The 17,759-nt window shown below is 46.0% G+C and overlaps 1 protein-coding gene across 2 annotated transcripts in view; it reads right to left on the bottom strand.

Moving 5' to 3' along the window:
- TP73 (tumor protein p73) overlaps positions 1 to 17,662 on the bottom strand; it is a 74,118-nt gene extending 56,456 nt beyond the window's left edge. The window contains exons 1-2 of one of the 2 annotated variants that reach the window (XM_025212131.1): positions 17,515 to 17,662; positions 174 to 269 (exon numbers count right to left, since the gene is read on the bottom strand). In XM_025212131.1, the coding sequence (XP_025067916.1) occupies positions 174 to 269; positions 17,515 to 17,582 (164 nt within the window). In that variant the 5' untranslated portion in view covers positions 17,583 to 17,662. Of the gene's footprint in view, positions 1 to 173; positions 270 to 7,211; positions 7,313 to 17,514 lie in introns of those variants that run through there. The other variant, XM_025212136.1, reaches the window with a different exon arrangement.
- Positions 17,663 to 17,759: the final 97 nt, after the last annotated feature.

Genomic DNA, 17,759 nt, shown 5'->3' with positions numbered 1-17,759 from the left:
GGTCAGGCTAGATGATCTGTTCAGGTCCCTCCTGACCCTAGATACTATGAAACTATGAAATGGGTTTTCCCAAACCCTACTCAGTGAAAGGAGTTACTATCCTGCAACAATCAGGAGATGATTCTTCTTTCCCCAGAAGGAGTTTTTAGTACGGATGGTCAAGTAACACTTACAGTGTGCTCCAGAGATGTTCAAATGTTGTTCCTTCATCAGCTGGGGAAGCCTGGGACATTTTCGTAACAGGGGAGTCTGACAAAGGATAAATTGCTCTAGGACCAAAAGAAAAACAGTCTTATTAGTGTAGCCACAGTGCTCCTGGTAAGGAGATTTATATGGTGTATTTGTACAGCACCTTCCATCCAGCAGGTTCTCTTTGCAGCCTGCACAATCAGGAATATGCTCTGTGTGCGCAAGAGGATAGGATCTGCTGGGTCCTCTCTCCTTCTGTTTCTTGGAAATGCACTCATGTGCAGCAAACTCAGCTACAGCTAAACTCAGCTGGCAACACAGCAAATTGAAAGCCCCATATTACATCACTGCTTCACATTCAGTCAATTAAAGAACAATACCTGGTTGCAGCAAATCTTCCCTGCTGTTTCCTGCCTGTTTCACTGAGGCAAAGGCACCTGGTGAAGTGCAGCCCTTTTGGGAGGCCTGGGAAACTCAGGCTTGACCCCCTAGGGGCAGTGCACTGGGAACCAGAGCTCCCAAGGATTTATTATATTGAAATGTTGCCACTTCCCCTCCAGCTAGCTGCATCACCTAGTCTCCAATCTGGCAGCACCTAGGCCCTTAGAGGTCATCAGCATGTGAAAGAGAATTAGCAGTGGCAGTGTTTGAACTGGTTTGGCATGGCCAACTCCTACAAGCCTGGACCTGCCCAACATGGATCGCCAGGAGAATGGTTTGTGAGAGAAGAAGGGAGACACAATCTGCTGCTCCCTCCTATCCCTGTGGTCCTTATTCAGCAAGCTTGTGTGCGACTCCCAGGAGGTTTCTGAATGGAGGGTTTCACTATAGTAGTGCCGACACGTGTCTCACAGCAGCCCTGACACAAGGACGGTGCTTTGTTGTGGTTTAGCAGTAAAATCAAGGCAGCAAGCCTCGCCTACCACCCTGGTAGCTTCTAAGGGGGAAACCCAGGCCTCACCCACTTGAGGGCTTCTAGGGCAGCTAGCTAGAGTCCAGAGAAGCTTGCCCAGAAAGGAAAAGGCTTCAGTCATCTTTGTGCTACAGCACAGAAAGCCCAGACTCCAGATCCCAGCCTGCAGCATTCCACCTCCACCAGGCTAGAAACCATGCGCTCTTTGTATTCTCTGTGGGGTTGTAAAGCAGAGACCGAGAGGACAATCCCACTCCTCTGTGCCTGCCCCCAAAGTCCAAGAGCAAAACCCAACCTCTTGCTTTTAATTAAAATGTATCACCCCAGTTGGTATTTTGTGACCCTGTGTAATTTCATTTCAAAGAACCATGACAGAGGAGCTGGGGATTCCAGAGGAAAGGCAGGTGCCGCTTGGGTTTAGATCACGGGTAAGCACAGGTGCCAAAGTGTGGCACTTAAAGGCATTTTGCTTGGCATGTGCACCTTGGGGCAGATAGTGGGGAAGGGGCCAAGGCTTCACTGCCACAACAAGGATCGAGCCCCTCATAGCTCCCCTGCCATCTGGCCCTGTGCACTAATATCTTACAAGTTGAGGCTGCGGGTATTTTTGGCACACTGCTCAAAAATGTTGCCATCCCCTGGTTTAGATCCGCAGCTGGTAGAAATAAACACGGTGTCAGTGATAGTGAAGATGGACTGATTTGCAGACCTATATCATCACCGTGTAATGGGGCTCTTTGGTGAAGTTAAATGGCAAGGGCCCAAAACCAGAATGGAAAGACCCACGTCTCAGTCCTCTGCATTAAATTATCCGGGTATTTAAAATGAATGCTGCTCATGCCAGTTGTATGGCAGGGTCAGATCCCAAATAAATACAGGATTTGTATCTCTTGAGACAGGCTGTGTTTTGCTATGGAACCAACTGTGCAATCAGCAATATCTTGGTTATTTTTAAGTATAACACATGGCAGAAGAACCAGAATAGAAAGGAACAGCATAGGCCATTACCAGCAATGACAAGGAGCGCCTGAATCGTCTGTACAAGCCAGTTTTACTTCTAGTATGAGAAGCCAACAAACAACCTCAGAGTTCTGTGCAAATGGTTGAGCAAAATATGTTTTGTTGTGTTGAAAGTGATAAAAAAGAAGTTACAATAATTTATACCCAAGAGCTCTGGGAAGCATTTATATTAGAGATGCCATGCACTGGGGAGCTAATCAGTAGCCCAAAATTAATGCCACGAGTTACCATCTGCCTAGCCCATTGGCCAGCCATTGATCAGGAAATACAGCAAGGCCACAGTACAGTTCCCAGTGAACTCATGAAAACTGATCCTAACTGGCCGCCTCATTGGCAGTCTCCACAAAGCAACAAGGCTAGGGACAGACATTACACATAAATTGGTTTAAGTGATCAGAAACTGGTTTAAGCCTGTAACAGAACAGATGTTCAGTGCACATAAATCAGTTTGAAAATGGCTGAAACCAGTTTGAGATAAACCTGGTTGAATGTAGTATCAGACTTAACTGATTTGGCTCAAACCGGTTTATGCAATGTCTGTCCCAGACCCCTTGCTGATTTAAGATCAACTAGACTCCCCCAGCATCCTGGCATGCTCTCTGAGTTGGGCAGGGCCCTCTGCTCCACAGCAGAGCTGGCCCCTCCCCTCTGCTCCCTGATTAGAGCTCTGCAGAGACTGCAGGTACAGCAGGGTCTGCCTAGCTTCCCCCTGCCCTACCCCCACTCCTTGTTGCTTGCTGGACAAGCAGGGATCCTCCCCTCCCTCTCGTCTCCCACAGCACAGACCCCAGCCCCAAGGACCCCAGGCATATGGTTTGCTAGCTAATGATGAGAGGTGTCTGTGTGTGTCTCCAGTTTCACTGGGACAGGCAGGCAGAACAGTGACCACTTAGGGCGTTTTGGAGCTAATCAACAGGTCAGCTATTAAGCGGTTTAAGAAGAGTTTGAATTAATGGAGAGAGGCTATTGTTTTGCTGCTGATGTGATAACACTGTTTTTGGCTCCTTGCTGGCTTGCTTGCCTGTCAGTTTGCTGCAGACTGTATAAAGAAGCAGGGAGAGGGAGATTGAAAAGCTCTGTATCATCAACAGATGCATGCACTGGATTCTCCCCCGCTTGCCTCAGAGCGCTAGCAGGGGGCTGAGGTCTGGCAACACTCCTGCCCCTTGAGCAGCCAGCGGGGCAAAGCCTGGGATGGTGCAGGCAGGGTGGGGGGTTACACCCCTCCCTAATCAGAGCATCCTGCCAGGGCCTGGCCACTCCCACCCCTCTCAGCTCAGTGCTATGGAAGGGAAAGGAAGGCACATCCTGGCTTCTAGCCTGAGCCACTGTAGGCATGTGCTTGAATTTCCTCAGTCCAGAGAGAATGTCTATCCAGTTACAAACCGGTTCAGCCGAGCCAGGTTAGACTAGCCTGCAAAGATTGACTCAATTCAGGCTCAGGCTTTTTGAATGTCTGTCCATAGCCCCAGTGTCTGAACGAGCCACAAAAATTCAAGGCCTGGCCAACAGCCCACTGAAGTGAATGGAAAGACTTGTTGATCCCTCTGGATCAGAGTACCTGACTGCCTTACCTATTTGTGCTCCAGATCAGGGTTCAGGCTCAGTCAGACAGGTGGGATTTTTCTCCCTCTGCCCAGGCCATCCCTGATGGTCAGAGGAAGAAACTGTCTATCTTCTGGGCTGCCAGTTTGTCTCCCTTCATCAGCACAGACTCAACTTCCGGTTTAAAAAAGAAAAAGAACAGAAAAGCAGCAGGCCATCCATCCGGCAGCCCATGATCTGCCAGGAGTTTATCACGTGGGCTGTATTTCTGGGGATGACATCATGGGTCAGAGTGCTTATAAATATACAGATACTTTGGAAGAGATAGGGGTGCACTTAGGTGCCTGCCCATTTCTAATGAACTCTAGACTCCCACATCAGGAGTTTATAATAAACCAGAGCTAAGTGCCCACCGTGGCTGCAGGGAAGAATCAGAACTCGTGGTAGAGGAGAAACTTTTATTAAACCAACTAGATTTTTGCAAAAAAAAAAAAAAATCCTTTAATTGCAAAATTTTGGGCACAAAAACTTGTACCCAGAAGCTTGCAATTAAAAAAAATGTTTGTGCTTGAGTTTTTGTGCCCGAAAGCTTAAAATTAAAGACTTTTTTTTTTCAAAAAATTAGTTGGTCTAATAAAAGATATCACCTGTACCACGAGTTCTGATTCCTTTTGCCTCTAGACCAATATGACTACAACCTGGATACCTGACACTGTGGCTGCAGGCAGCTCTCTTGCCCACAGGGTAGTCGGTGGACAATGACTCCTTGCAGTGACTACAAGCCTCATCTCCTGGCTACTCCTTTCAGATAAAAACCAGTTAGAGCTGGAAATATCATTCATAAGCATATGCACTGGATAGTATGGGTATCCCAATCTGTGTATTTATAAAATACTCACTGGAGTAGCTTATAAATACCCGGGATAGGGTGCACTTGGGTGCCAGCCCACTTCTAATGAACTCTGGACTCCCACATCAGGAGTTTATAATAAATCTCAGCAAAGTGCCCAATGCAGCTGCAGGTAGGAATCAGAACCCATGGTAGAGGAGACATCCTTTATTAGACCAATTTTGATTTTTGCAAAAAAAAAAAAAAAAAAAAATCCTTTAATTGCAAGCTTTGGGGCACAAAAACTTGTGCCCCAAAGCTTGCAATTAAAGAAATCTTTGTGCTTGAGTTTTTGTGCCCAAAAGCCTGCAATTAAAGAAATGTTTGTGCTTGTGTTTTTGTGCCCAAAAGCTTGCAATTAAAGACTTTTTTTTTAAAATCTAGTTGGTCTAATAGAAGATACCACCTCTACCACAAATTCTGATTCCTTTTGCCTCTAGACCAATATGACTACAGCCTGGATACCTGACACTGTGGCTGCAGGCAGCTCTCTCGCCCATGGGGTAGTCGGTGGACAATGACTCCTTGCAGTGACTACAAGCCTCATCTCCTGGCTACTCCTTTCAGATAAAAACCAGTTAGAGCTGGGAATATCATTCATAAACACACTCACTGGATAGTATGGGGTAGTTTCCTCACAAGTGATTAACAACAACAACAATAATATACACCAGATCCTGCTGCAAATGTTCTTGAATCCCATTCCCTTTTCAAACCCACACTGATGTTCATGGACAACTTTTGTACTGTTGGTGCCTTCCTGCAATCAAAGTATCGTAAGGAATATAACATAACGAGCCAGCACCTTACATCACTACCCTTAGACTCTGTACTCTGTCATTACAACAGGGATTGTGAGCAGGACTTCACACTTCTGGGTTCGGAGGTAAACCAGAGGATTCCAGTTTACATTTCCCCTTAGGCTACATAACCTATAGCACCTATGACTAGGACAGTTGCCGTATGAGTATAGTAAGCCTTGCACCATTAGAGAATAAAGATCATCATTTTGAAAACTAGCCTTGCAGTCATGATGCCCAATAAGCACGTATGTATGTATGTTTACTCACAAATATTATCAAGGATAACTGCACATCCTAGTGCTCCTGCAATTGTAATGTTAATGTGGTAATGCAAGCAAACATCCCTAGGTATCAGAGGTATTCGATTATTACTGACCTTAACTAGCAGGAACAGAATTTGCTGTGCACTATTAAAGGCTGTTTGATGGCACTACTGAAACATTTCTAGAAAGCACTTTTAAGTTTTCGCCATTTGTAGTACTCGATCTTGAACTCCTCTCACCCAGAGACCACGAAGGGCTTTGCAAATACTAATTTAGCTTCATAAACACTCCCTAAAGAAGGTCAGTTTTATTGTACTGAACATGCAAGTGGGTTAACTATGACACCCAGGAAGATAAATGCCTCCCCTAAATTAACAATGCAACTTTCCAGTAAAGTCAGAGTCCAAATGAGGTGAGTATCATTTGTCTACGTAGTTATACTGGCCCTTGCCCCCCCGGCCACACTCGTTCTTTCCAAGCACTAGCTCCGAGTAGCTGGGCAATCCTCAGCAGTGTCACACGATGGTGCACTGAAGGTGTCCCTTCACTGAAGATATTCCCCTTACTAGTTCTGTCCTGGATCCCTTTGGATCCAGCATGTTGCAATTTGAGTACCAGGCCTCCACATTGCCCGCCAGAATGAGCGACTCCCCACAGAAATGGGCGCGCGCGCGCTCGGTTTTTGGCGGGGCCTGGCACAAGTCCAGCCGCAGAGAGCCTTAAGAGCCTGCGTGGCTTTATAGCTGTTCATTTTGAGCCAGGGTAAATCCGGGGGGACCTGGTCACATTCACAAACCGAGGCAGAGGTTCAACGAGCGCTAGCCTTATTGCTGTGCCCTTTTTGTAGATCCAGCTCCCAGAAGCCCATCAGCAGGGAGGCAGCATTTTCTGCAGCCACAAGGCTGCAGCCATCTTGGACTCGTGCTGCCTTACAGTGCATGGAGCCATGCTGCATAATCACCCGGCCTCCCTGACTTTCCTTTTTCCCCTCAGACACTGCATCCAGCTTCTCTCCACTTCCTAATGCCTCCCCATCAAAGACAGGGTCCAGGTCACCTCTCCCCTGCCTTCAGCAAGGGTCCCCTCTTCTATCAGCTAAGGATTGTCACCTACTATTCAGAGCCGAAAAACTTCCTGCTTTCGTGGTCTCAAAATACAGAATCTGGAAGCAGCAGCGTCCGAACGGAGCAGTCTTTTGTTCTGAGTACACCCTTATGGCTCAGGGACTCCTCTGACCGTCCCCTTTCATGCTAGTTTTGCCCTGAGTCATCTGGAGAGTCAACGGCTGAAAATATGACTGATAAACTATCACGTAATGTAAAATGAAAGCAACCCCGGACCTCCTCACACAGCTAAATTGCTGGTACCCATTTCCACGACATTTGTGCCTCGTCTGTGGGACAGAATATCCACAGAGGAGTTTCTGGGTGAGTTTGTCAGAGCAACAGGGCTGGTTTGCCACCAGTTTAGCCACAAAGGAATCGGTTTGCTAAAATCTCATTCTCTCCTCCCCCTTCCCAACCTCCATATACAAAAAAGAAACTTGTAGAAGAAAAGAACTGGGGCTGCAGCTTTCGGGGAAGCCTTACCCCAGCTCCATGCTGCTGGTCTTGGTCCAAGGGGGTTTAGCAATTTCAGGAACAAGCTGCACGTTTTCTTTCAGCAGAGAGAGCTACCAGCAGCACCCGGTGCCTTGTGGTCATGATGGGTGACACCAGCCCTAACCATGTGGGTGGACTCATTTTGAAAAGAAAAAAAAACAAATCTGAAGATTTTAAGGGCGTTTTCTGGAGTTCCCTGTGTCTTTCAAAAGCTTGATCAGCGAATCCAAAGCCAGGTTTGTTGTACCTCTTGACAGCTCAGGGCTCCCATTGCAACCTGTATAGTGCAAAGAAGTGCTTGGTCTGTTAATATTATTGACACACTTGTCCACTGATTCTTGCACTTGCTGTGAAGGCATCTGCAGAGAGCCTGTGATTGAATAGTGACAATAATACCTGGATGGCCTGGAATGAAAGATTTTAGAAACCAGGATTTGCTTTATGAATAACAGCATCACCAGAAGCCTGCAGCTCTATTAATGGCAATATACCACATCTTTAAAAGAAGCATAACAAGGAACAATCAAAATTAAGATCAGAAGTATTTAGGCTGGGGAAGGAAATGTCTGTACAAACAAGATTTTAAAATGTCCTGGGAAGAGAAAAGAATCCCAATGGAAATAAGAGACCCCACTGCAGGAGCTAGTTAAAAGTGGACTGGGAAGGACCTTAAGAGGATAATCCTCTGTTGTCAGAGAGGGGTAGACTAGACAGGTCCAATGGGTATAAAGTTATAGCACAGAGAAGAGGGGTAGAAGTGACTAACCCCAGGCTCAACATACTGTCAGGGACAGAGCCAGGAAGAGAAGCTACTTATCCAGATCCCCAGTCCTCATCTCTGGGTCACCCTGCATCTGAGACCACCCAGCAAGGGGGATGGGTACATTCCTGGCAGGGTATGAACATGCACCTGTACTATGGGGCACTTGACAGACTTTGCCTGAGGCTGGGTTGCAGTGGAGTGGGTATGGTTAGTGCTCATTGACAATAGGCATCTCAATGTCTGTATATCTCCTTTACGCTTTCATTGGAACCAAGCCTTTAGATTCACTCATCAGCACTCTCGGGTGTTTAGTGTCAAAAGGGAAACCACGCTGCTGATTAGAAGCTACTGAGATTTTCACACCTAAATCACTGGCTTGAATCCCCCTACCTGGGCAGCAATGGTCAAAGGCTGCAACTGTCTGAGGGCTGGTAGGTGGCCTGTCTTCTCCATCCCTGCCCAGGTAGCAATTACACCAGGAAAATTGCTGTGCCACCTACTCCTTCTTGACAATGGCAAAAGGTTCACTCTCCAGGTCCTCTTGACAAGGACTGGAGAAAGTTAAACTCTTGCTTCACTCTGCAAGGTGAACCCTGCAAGGCAAAACTCAGGTTCACTTGCAGGGGAAGCCCAGGCTGTGCCGGCTCTCTGCCTGCAGTAAGGACTTTGGTCAGCCCTGAACCAAAGTCACTTGCCCAGTGAAGGATTATGTCCCTCAAGGAGACTAGTGTTTGGATGTCCCATAGTGGGAAATTTTCTGCAGCTGAGACCACTTTGGCTAAAGCCCCGGTCTGGAGATCCCTGAATTTCAGAGAAATTTGGCCCCGGAGTTCAACTGTGCTTCTTAAGACCCAGCTCCACAGACTGAAGCCCCTGCTTGGGGAATATCGCAGTGAGAGATCCCCTTTCTACTGCACGTCTTTGCACCCTCCACGTCACAATGAAAGTGAAAAGTTTTTTCTAGGCATGTAACTCACTTGAACGCCCTTAAGTGACTACAGGCTGAGTGTGGCTGACAAACGGATACTACATACTGCAGCCTCTCCTCTGAGCACTGTGGTGGTTGGGAGATCTTCTGCCAACAAAGGCACACAACGGGTTTGCTTCAGGCACTAAGGAAGGCAAAGAACTGAGCGTTCACCTCCTGGTTCTTGAGCTACTGCAGCCCAATGCCACTATGGTTTTGCTGAAGTTTTCATTCAACATGGAGGCTGCCTCACTATAACCCCATTCTCAAACTAATCTTCCCTCCCACTGACCGCAGCTTTTTCTGCTGTCCTTCCTTTTGCTAGTCAAAGCTTTGCAGTAAATTCCCAGTGTGAAAAAAGACTTAGAAATAGGCAGACTCAGAAAAAGCAAATCTTGTTTTAGGGTGCCTCAATGCAGCATATTCCCCTAGCTGGTAAATATAGAGTTTCCCACTTACGCGGGGGCACTGGATCCTAACACATAGTTTGTTGAAATTGGCTTGGTTTGTTTGAGGATTTGACATCCATGTTGTCTGCCAGGGTGGTTTCTAAAGAAGCTGTTTGGAAATACTCAGTCTCTTGGATTTAACTCCCATTGTTGCAACTTTTGGTTATGCCATGAATTCCAGGTAAACCTGAAAGATACCTTCATCAGCAATGAGCTCTCTTACCCCAACTTAGCAAGTACCATAACAATCCAAAACCTGCAATGGATAGCATTAATGGCCAGCTAAGAGAGAGAACTGGCTGGCATCTCGGGAAAGTACAGCAGCAGAATTTGCACAGACCCAGCCACAATGCATTAAAGGATTAATGCCAGTTTTGGTTTTTTCCAGGAGATGCCAGAATGGTGAGTTTAAGTTAATACTCCAGGCTGCCTCCCCCTGAATGCTGGGTGTAGCGGTTGGCAGGATTCTCAGACCATTTTTATGCTGACGTTACAGATCTTATATATTGTTTTGAACATAGTAAAACACACCAAGGACAGTGTGCTCTCCTGCTGCTGTGACTTCAGGTCCAAATCTTGTTCAGAAAGAGTATCTAGTCTCGGGTGCTATTTATCTTACAGCCGCCTCCACGGGAACACACCTGAGCAGGCCTCTCAAGTATACTGGTGATACGGTTTTATTCCAAAGGCCTTCTGCTGTCCCTCTGCACCTAGGGCACCATCTACGTCCTTCTACCTGCTGTGATCCACACAGCTTTGCCCTTCATGTGTCAATGAGAACCTCCTGTATCTACAATTGTTTTTCCTAACTGGTGCTAAAGGATGCCCCATTCTCCACTGCCTTGTGTGTTGTGTTGTCAAGCAAGCGCAAGAGAGATGTGATGTGCTCTGCTTTGGTCACGTTCCACCACTCCGACCTGGTAGCATTTTACCTTCACTTTACACAGATGGAAACACAAAATATGGCGCAGCAGAGAAAAGGACCCAGTGGTTACCTAACACTCCCAAGACCTAATGACCACTGGCATGCCCAAGAGGAGAGGACCTCATGCACAAACCGGTCATATGTCCTCCATACATCAGTATCACTGAGGCAATGATTAAAAAATAACTGGGAGGTTCCCTTCCCGGGGGAGTGCTGTCTACTGGTTAGAATGGAAGACCGGTGGCAGGACTCCTGGGTCCTGCTGCCAGCTCACCTTCTCAGTTGTGAAATAGCCTTGAAGTGACATGACCCTACATCAAATTAGGTATCTCCCTCTCCCCATCTGAAGATAGGAACAATGAATGATATGACTAAGTTAATATTTGCAAAGGGCTTAGAGAATCTGACATGCAGCAGCACATGAGCGTTATCGTTAGCCTGTCTCATTCTGTTTAATTCTCACCCAGAACATGAAGCTTGAGTATGCTGACAAGAGATACTACTACTAGCCTTCTGCCAAGCCCACAAGGATCAAGAAGTCTCTGTTACTGCCCAGGAGGTGATAAGTGATTTTCCCTGTCAATGTTTCCCACAACAGGGATGCAAGCTCTTTCCAGTGGATCCCCTTAGCTTGCTGATCTCAAGTTTTACTCAAGCACGACCGTGTTCCATGAAAAGGACAATGGTGTCCAATTTATAGCACTTCCCAAGCAGGTCAGCTGTGCAGGACTGTAAGAGACGATATGGTGCCCTTGTTTAAAGAATGGAGCAGTGTGTAGCCCTGGTGCCTGTTGTAATTTGAGAAATCCTTCATCTCACGATGGGAGAACAGAACAAGTTAAAGTAGCCCAGAAAGGAGCCCCACCAGGTGACTCAGGGTAATGAGTGACCAAACGAGATTAGATAGGTTAGGTGGAAAGCCTCCCTGATGTGTAGCAAGACAAGGAGGTAGAAAAGGCATCTCTAGTAGCCCTGTGGTTAGACTAAAAGCAACTCCCTACCTTAGCTCTGACAGCTAAAGCCCAGCTCAGGGTATAAATGTGACTCCACTGAAGTCTGCAGTATTATGGCATGAGCAGCAGCATACAACTTCCCTCTGGCCCTGAGTAGGGGAACACATCACCAGACATTCAGTTACCCTAGCACAGGCTTTTAATACAAAGCTTTGTCACTATTTTTCTCCACCAGTGCTTCTATTTTGGATCAATGGCACTCTGGATCAAGCTATCCAAGACATTTAATGCAAAGCACCAACAAATCCTCTTCCAGATGCTATGTCAAAAAATCCAGAGAGGGTTTCTGCTGAACAGGTCCCACCAAAAGCAAGGTTTCTTTTTTAAAGGCCCCCTACCTGCTGTGTAGCCCCAAGTGTTTCGAGTTCTCCAAGAGATCTCCCGTGGACAGGAGCGGCCTGGTAGTGAAACCCTACGTTATTTACTGCACTACAAACAAGTAGCGTCTCGGTCGCCTAGGCGATGACATTGGAGCTGTTGAAAGCTATGTGAGAAGTGTGGCAAAGGCTTGCGCTCTCCTTCCTGGAATACAAGGCAGTTACAAGGGGGTGGGGAACACTCAGCCGGCAGTGCCTGGACATTAAGATGGTCACTACAGCTAAGTGGCTTGCCAAACTGGCTGGCTCATCCAGGACTCCAGAAAACACTGAATGGCTGATGGCACAGCCGCCTGGTAAATAGTCATGGAGGGAGACTCCCTGTCTTATTAGTATTAAATCATGGTTGAATAAGGCAGAGACATAACACACGTCCCACTGTGCAAATGAGGCTGTTAATCAAATCTGAAATTAGTGGGGTTGTTGGGTTCACCCTTTTTGGTGCTCACGTGGAATGGTTTTCCCACCCCTCCTGAAGAATGAGAAGAGGTGATGGGGACAGACTAGCTTAGTGACCAGGCAGAGAAGTCATACTTCTTCCACATACTTACATATAGTAATTTCCTGGGCACTGACAAACAAAACTGCTCTTTTAATACTCACAAAGGGATGAAATTACACCCAGAAGATAGGGAGTTAGAGAAGTCACAATAATTATAAAGAATTTCTTTCTCCCCTCAGGCCTTCACTGAACAGAATAATTTATCTTGGGCATGTGGACCCTAGTAACATTTGAGTAGGTATGGGGAAAATTGATCCACCAAGATGCGTGGAGAGCAGCAGTGGGTAAAGAACAAGCTTGAAACTTGGGTCACTCTTGTTAGAAACACTATGTATGTTGAACTGTGATCAATCAAGGATGCATTAATTAGACCTTAAATGTAGTATTCGTTTTAATATAGATTAGCCAATCTTATCGCCCTGCCTTTAAGACCAAATTTATCTATTGTCTATTTCAGAATGTATTTCTCAGAATCTCAAGAATTTCCCATTTAATACAATTAGCTTCTTGTTTACGAATATACTTCATTTGTAGTTTGCAATCTTACTGTAATAGCTGGAGGAAACTTTCACAACTGGATGTCTCTTCTCTCATTACTATCAATAATTAGTCAGGAAGCTGCCTGTGATCAGAAATTAAGAATCGGGAAGCAAGTCGGAACATGCTTTCTTCAAAAAAGAAAAAAAAATTAGAGGGGAATTTTCTAATTATGATAAGGTTTTGTTGACATTTGTAGACTGTAGGGAATGAAGAATGTGAAAGTAGGAATGAGAAAATTGGTGTCTAATCACAGTGTTGCATATCACATCTCATTAACTGGTGTGCTGGTTGCATATTCTATTTGCATAATTATTAGCATCATTTCTGTTCCTGATCATCATTTACTTTACCCATAAATTGTTTCTAAAAGCAGTACATTTTCAGTAACTCTCTATGCACTAGTGCATGGTATAAACTCCTCCTCCTTACTGTATTTGATATACAAAAAGGAAAGTTTTAAGCTAAACATATTCTCTACATGACAGTGAGCTCATGTAAAAGGGCAGAATGGCTTTGTGGTTGAACTAGGCTTTATGAGATCTGGGTCCAGTTGCAACACTGCCACAGACTATCTACATGATCCTAGGCAGGTTGCTTAGGGCCAAGATTTTAAAGGTACTTTGCCATATTAGGGAGTTTTGAAAATCCCAATAGTTGTCTATTTGTGCCTTTAGATGTCTAAATACCTTTAGAAATGCCTAACTCTGCAGATTCTAATTCATTTAAATGAAACTCTGAACTTTCTGTTGCTTATATGCATTTATGGGTCTGTGTATTGCTAAATTCAAAATCTGAACTGAAAAGTTTATTTTAAAAAAGTATCTCAGTATAGGTATATCCATACGAGGAGGAAGATAAAACCTCCTGTACTGATAGAAGGTACTTTATGCTGCCTTATCACTTGTACATTTTGGGTTGTGCCATATGACTGCACCAGTAAAGTATCATCACAAACCAAAACACTTCTACCAAGAGAAAAATCTTGCATAGACTAGGCCTAAGTGAAATTTGGTTTTGAGAGGCTGAGGTAGGGCTGCGCTTTGCTGAACCAAGCTCACAGGTGACTGAAACACTGGCTGAAGCCCTAAATGAAAGAACATCTGTCCAATTACACAGAGAAGTTCCCCCAGAGAGGGGCTCCCCAGGGAGTCTTACTGCAGAGAGTACCAGCAGATGGGCAATTAAACACCCCACAGCTGGCAAAGGCAATAAAGTGAATTGAATCTCCAGGTGGCACTTGGCAGGAAGCATGTTGTTCTTTGATGCTGGCAGTATGACAGGATTTCAGAGAGGGAAAACACACCAGACCAGGCGGGGAAACTCCTCAATCATTAACCATTTTGTGGAATCAGTGCACAGGTCATGTTCTTAAGTGACTGTGTTCTTGTTAGTAACAATACACTTAAAATTTGTGCCCAAACATGATGTCCCCCCTAATGAGGGCTTTAGTTATCAAAAACTGGCCTTTCTATAACATTTTTCATCTGAGGATCTCAAAGCATTTAACAAAGATTAATGAAGACTCAACAAGTGTCCATTATATCCATTCTCCAAGGGAAAATTAACACACAGGGAAGTTTGACTGACTCAATATTAGGACTGGAGATATAATCCAGAACTCGTGCTCCAAGTGCTAGGAATGAGAAAAGCACCAAATGTTCCATCCAGGCAGGAGCTATTTGCCAGTTATGAAGCATGGAAGTGGTTCTGAACACCGTGCATTGGTTCTGCTCCATTGAAGTGGTAGCTTTCATTTTGGACTGACCTGGTTCTGTTTAGAAACCCATTCAAGAGCTGCTTTGAGGTACAAAATCTACAAGATAAAGGATTTGCATTATAGTATCTCCCTTCCATATCTCCTCCAGAATGAGGAACAAGAGCATTGCATCTTTGATGCTTCTGGGGACAGAAAACCTACAGAAGTAAAATTTCATAGATTTCATAGACATTTGGGCTGGAAGGGGGTGGGGATCAGAGTCCAGCTCCCTGCCCCAGGGACAGGAAGTCAGCAGGGATCATAGGATCCCAGCAAGATAAGCATCCAAATGTGTCTTGAAGGCATTCAAAGTGGGTGCTTGAACCACCTCTGGCAGCGGTGTATTCCAAACCTTGGGGGCTCGCACAGTGAAGGAGTTCTTTCTTAAGTCCAGCCTGAATCGGTCGCAGCGAAGTTTGTGACCGTTCGATCTTGTCAACCCTTGGGATGCTCTGGTGAACAGATGTTTCTCCAGATCCTGGTGGTCACCCCTGATAAACTTATAGGTGACCATCAGATCACCCATGAGCCTGCACTTTTCCAGGCTGAAGAGTCCCATGGATCTCAGCCTCTCATCGTAAGGTCTGTTTTCCTGACCTCTGATCATGTGCATGGCTCTCCTCTGCACTCTCTCAAGCTTCTCCACACCCTTTTTGAATTGTGGAGCCCAAAACTGGACGCAGTACTCCAGCTGTGGCCTCACCAAGGCTGAGTACAACGGGAGAATGACATCCCGGGATTTGCTTGAGAAGCACATATGGATGCAAGCAAGCATTTTACTTGCTTTACTAGCCACAGCATCACACTGAAGGCTCATGTTCATCTTGTGGTCAATCATGCCCCCCCCCCCCCCAAAAAAAAACAACAAAAAACAACAAACAAACAAACTGTACACATCATATTGCTCTGGTAGGTGATCTTTTTAAGATCTGTTAAAATAATTCTGATTAAATGTATTTAAAAACACTTCTCCATTGAAGTAATTTATACAAATAGATAGTAGAACGATACCTTCTCAATTCACTTTTTGTTCTTATAGACAGGATTTGTGATAAGGAAAAAAAATCCACCCCTCTGTTCCCTCTTTGAATGAATCAAAAGTACTTAGGTAAAATTTCAAAGTTAGGAAGAGGCAGGACTGTTTTCCCAAGTGATGTGACTGCTTATGGTACACTGCATTGCAAAATAAATTGTGAAGTCTACTGAGCATTCTCAAGCCATTTGTATACTCCTGTGCTTGGATAATTCTCAAGAGAAGAGTTCTCTTTTTAAAAATGTTCCATTAAATTTTGTAGCTTGGCTTCCCCACCTGTGTAATCTTCCTAGCTGGTTATACTAGCATCCATGGTAACCACCATAGTAACAGAGTTCAGCTCACTCCTGCAGGGTCACTAACATGCTCTCTCAGGATTAGAGAGACCAGATCTGGCACAGAGGGCCATATTCTTCTAATTTAAAATGGTGTAAAGCTTGAGTAATCCCAATGAAGTACATGGGCCAAATTCTGCTCTTTGTTTTACCAATGTAAGTCAGAAGAAGCTTCATGAAAAAGCCAAACATGCACCAAATTTTGCTCTCATTCACTCTTGTCATTTCAGATGAGCTCAATTTTTGTCGCTCTGTTTGCTTTTTCCTATTTGACTAATAGGGGAAACTGCCAAATCCAGATTCTGCTGTGGTGCTGGCCATCTGAGCACCTGCACAGATAAGGTCACTCCAGAGTTATGCCTAACTGAGTAAGAGCAGAGTGTGGTCTCCCCACTGCACAAGTCAGTAAGTAGAACATCTTTTGGGTAAAGGAGGATTAGTTTCTTGTTTCATGGCACAGTGATTTGGTTCTTTACTTCCAATATACCCTTTATTTAAAAATTTGCAAACTGCATTTAAAAAAAACTTGCAACATTAATATATGTTTACAGCCTAGGAAATGGATAGTAAATTCTCATCCCTGAACCCAGTAGCAGACCCCCACAACATCATCCCTTTGACTGTCTTGGGAAGATGCCAAACCAAATCTGGGGGAAGTCATGGGGTGGATGCCTCCCTTCTACCCCTCCTTGTACTTCCAAGAAAAGGTGGGCAAAAGCAGCAACAACCCTAGGCACAATGTGATTCCAGACAGTCAGACCTTTTCTACCTTATTCTAGCTTTCCACTCTTATCCCCACTGACTTTACCGAAGCCGGTCCTAATCAGCTACAGAGTGTGAATCAGGCACATCGTTTTTTATTTCAGTCACCAACACCCCAAGCACCAAGTTGCAAACCACAGCCTAGGAGGGTTGTTGTACACATCTCACTTCTGTCATTTAGGTCATCGTTTCCAGAACCTGATTGACATCTAGACTGAAAGAAAAACTAGAAAGCCCTAAACCAGAGGCAACTCAACCTCAGGCACTTGCCCTCACCATCATTTTGATTAGTCTTTTTTTTTTTCTTCGAAGCTACAGCGTACTTGGCCAGGACATAGTACCTCTTCCCTGGTTCCTTGTGTAGAATAAGGGCACTGTTCTGGGGAGAGAAAAATCTCTGTATTTTCTGGGCTGGCCTGGCCAAACAAGGTTTGAGCTGAAAAGCAAACACTGAAATTAATCTGCCTTGGAAATACCTTTTAAGACTTTAGCAAGGCAGAGAGATGAAGGTGTCAGAAAAGGAGGCCAGGATAGTTTGACCAAGCAGGAGAAGAGAGGGAGTTTTGAAGCATTGCCCCAGCTCTTCCCACCCTGGAAAGTTTCCTCTCCCAGGTCATCAGTTTTGCCCGGTCTAAAAGACTTTGAATACAGGAGGAGGACTCGCTGCTGGGGACAGCGATCCAAGCGCTGCCTGCCAGGCAGGGCTAACAGCCCCCTCCCCAAGCGAAGAGCAGCCCAGCGCCCCCGCCGGATGCCTCTCGCAGCCCAGCCTGACCGGCCACTGGGGCGTCCGAGCCCCTGCATCCCTCCGGCTGCCCTGCCTGGCCCCTGCCAGGAGCCTCCAGCGGGCACCGGCGGAGCTGCCCTACCTGGCCGCGGTGCCGTCTGTGCGGGCGGGAAGGCGAGAGCAGGAGGCGCCTCCAGCCCAGGATGGCATCGGTGCCAGTGGCACGCGGGGAAGGGAAGGGAAGGCGCCAGGCGGCCCGGGACCCCCGGCTGCACCCTGCCACCTCCTCCTCCCGCGCCCCGCGCTCCCCGGGGCCCCGAGCGCGGCGCCTCCTTAACCCCTTGCTGCCCGCGCCCGAGCGCGGGGAGGCGGCTGGGCCGGGCCGGG

Source organism: Alligator sinensis, unplaced genomic scaffold (assembly GCF_000455745.1).
Source record: "Alligator sinensis unplaced genomic scaffold, ASM45574v1 scaffold366_1, whole genome shotgun sequence".
In the NCBI taxonomy this organism is placed as follows: Eukaryota; Metazoa; Chordata; order Crocodylia; family Alligatoridae; genus Alligator; species Alligator sinensis.
The sequence above is the reverse complement of the archived record's forward strand: the minus strand, read 5'-3'. Positions and strand labels throughout refer to the sequence as shown.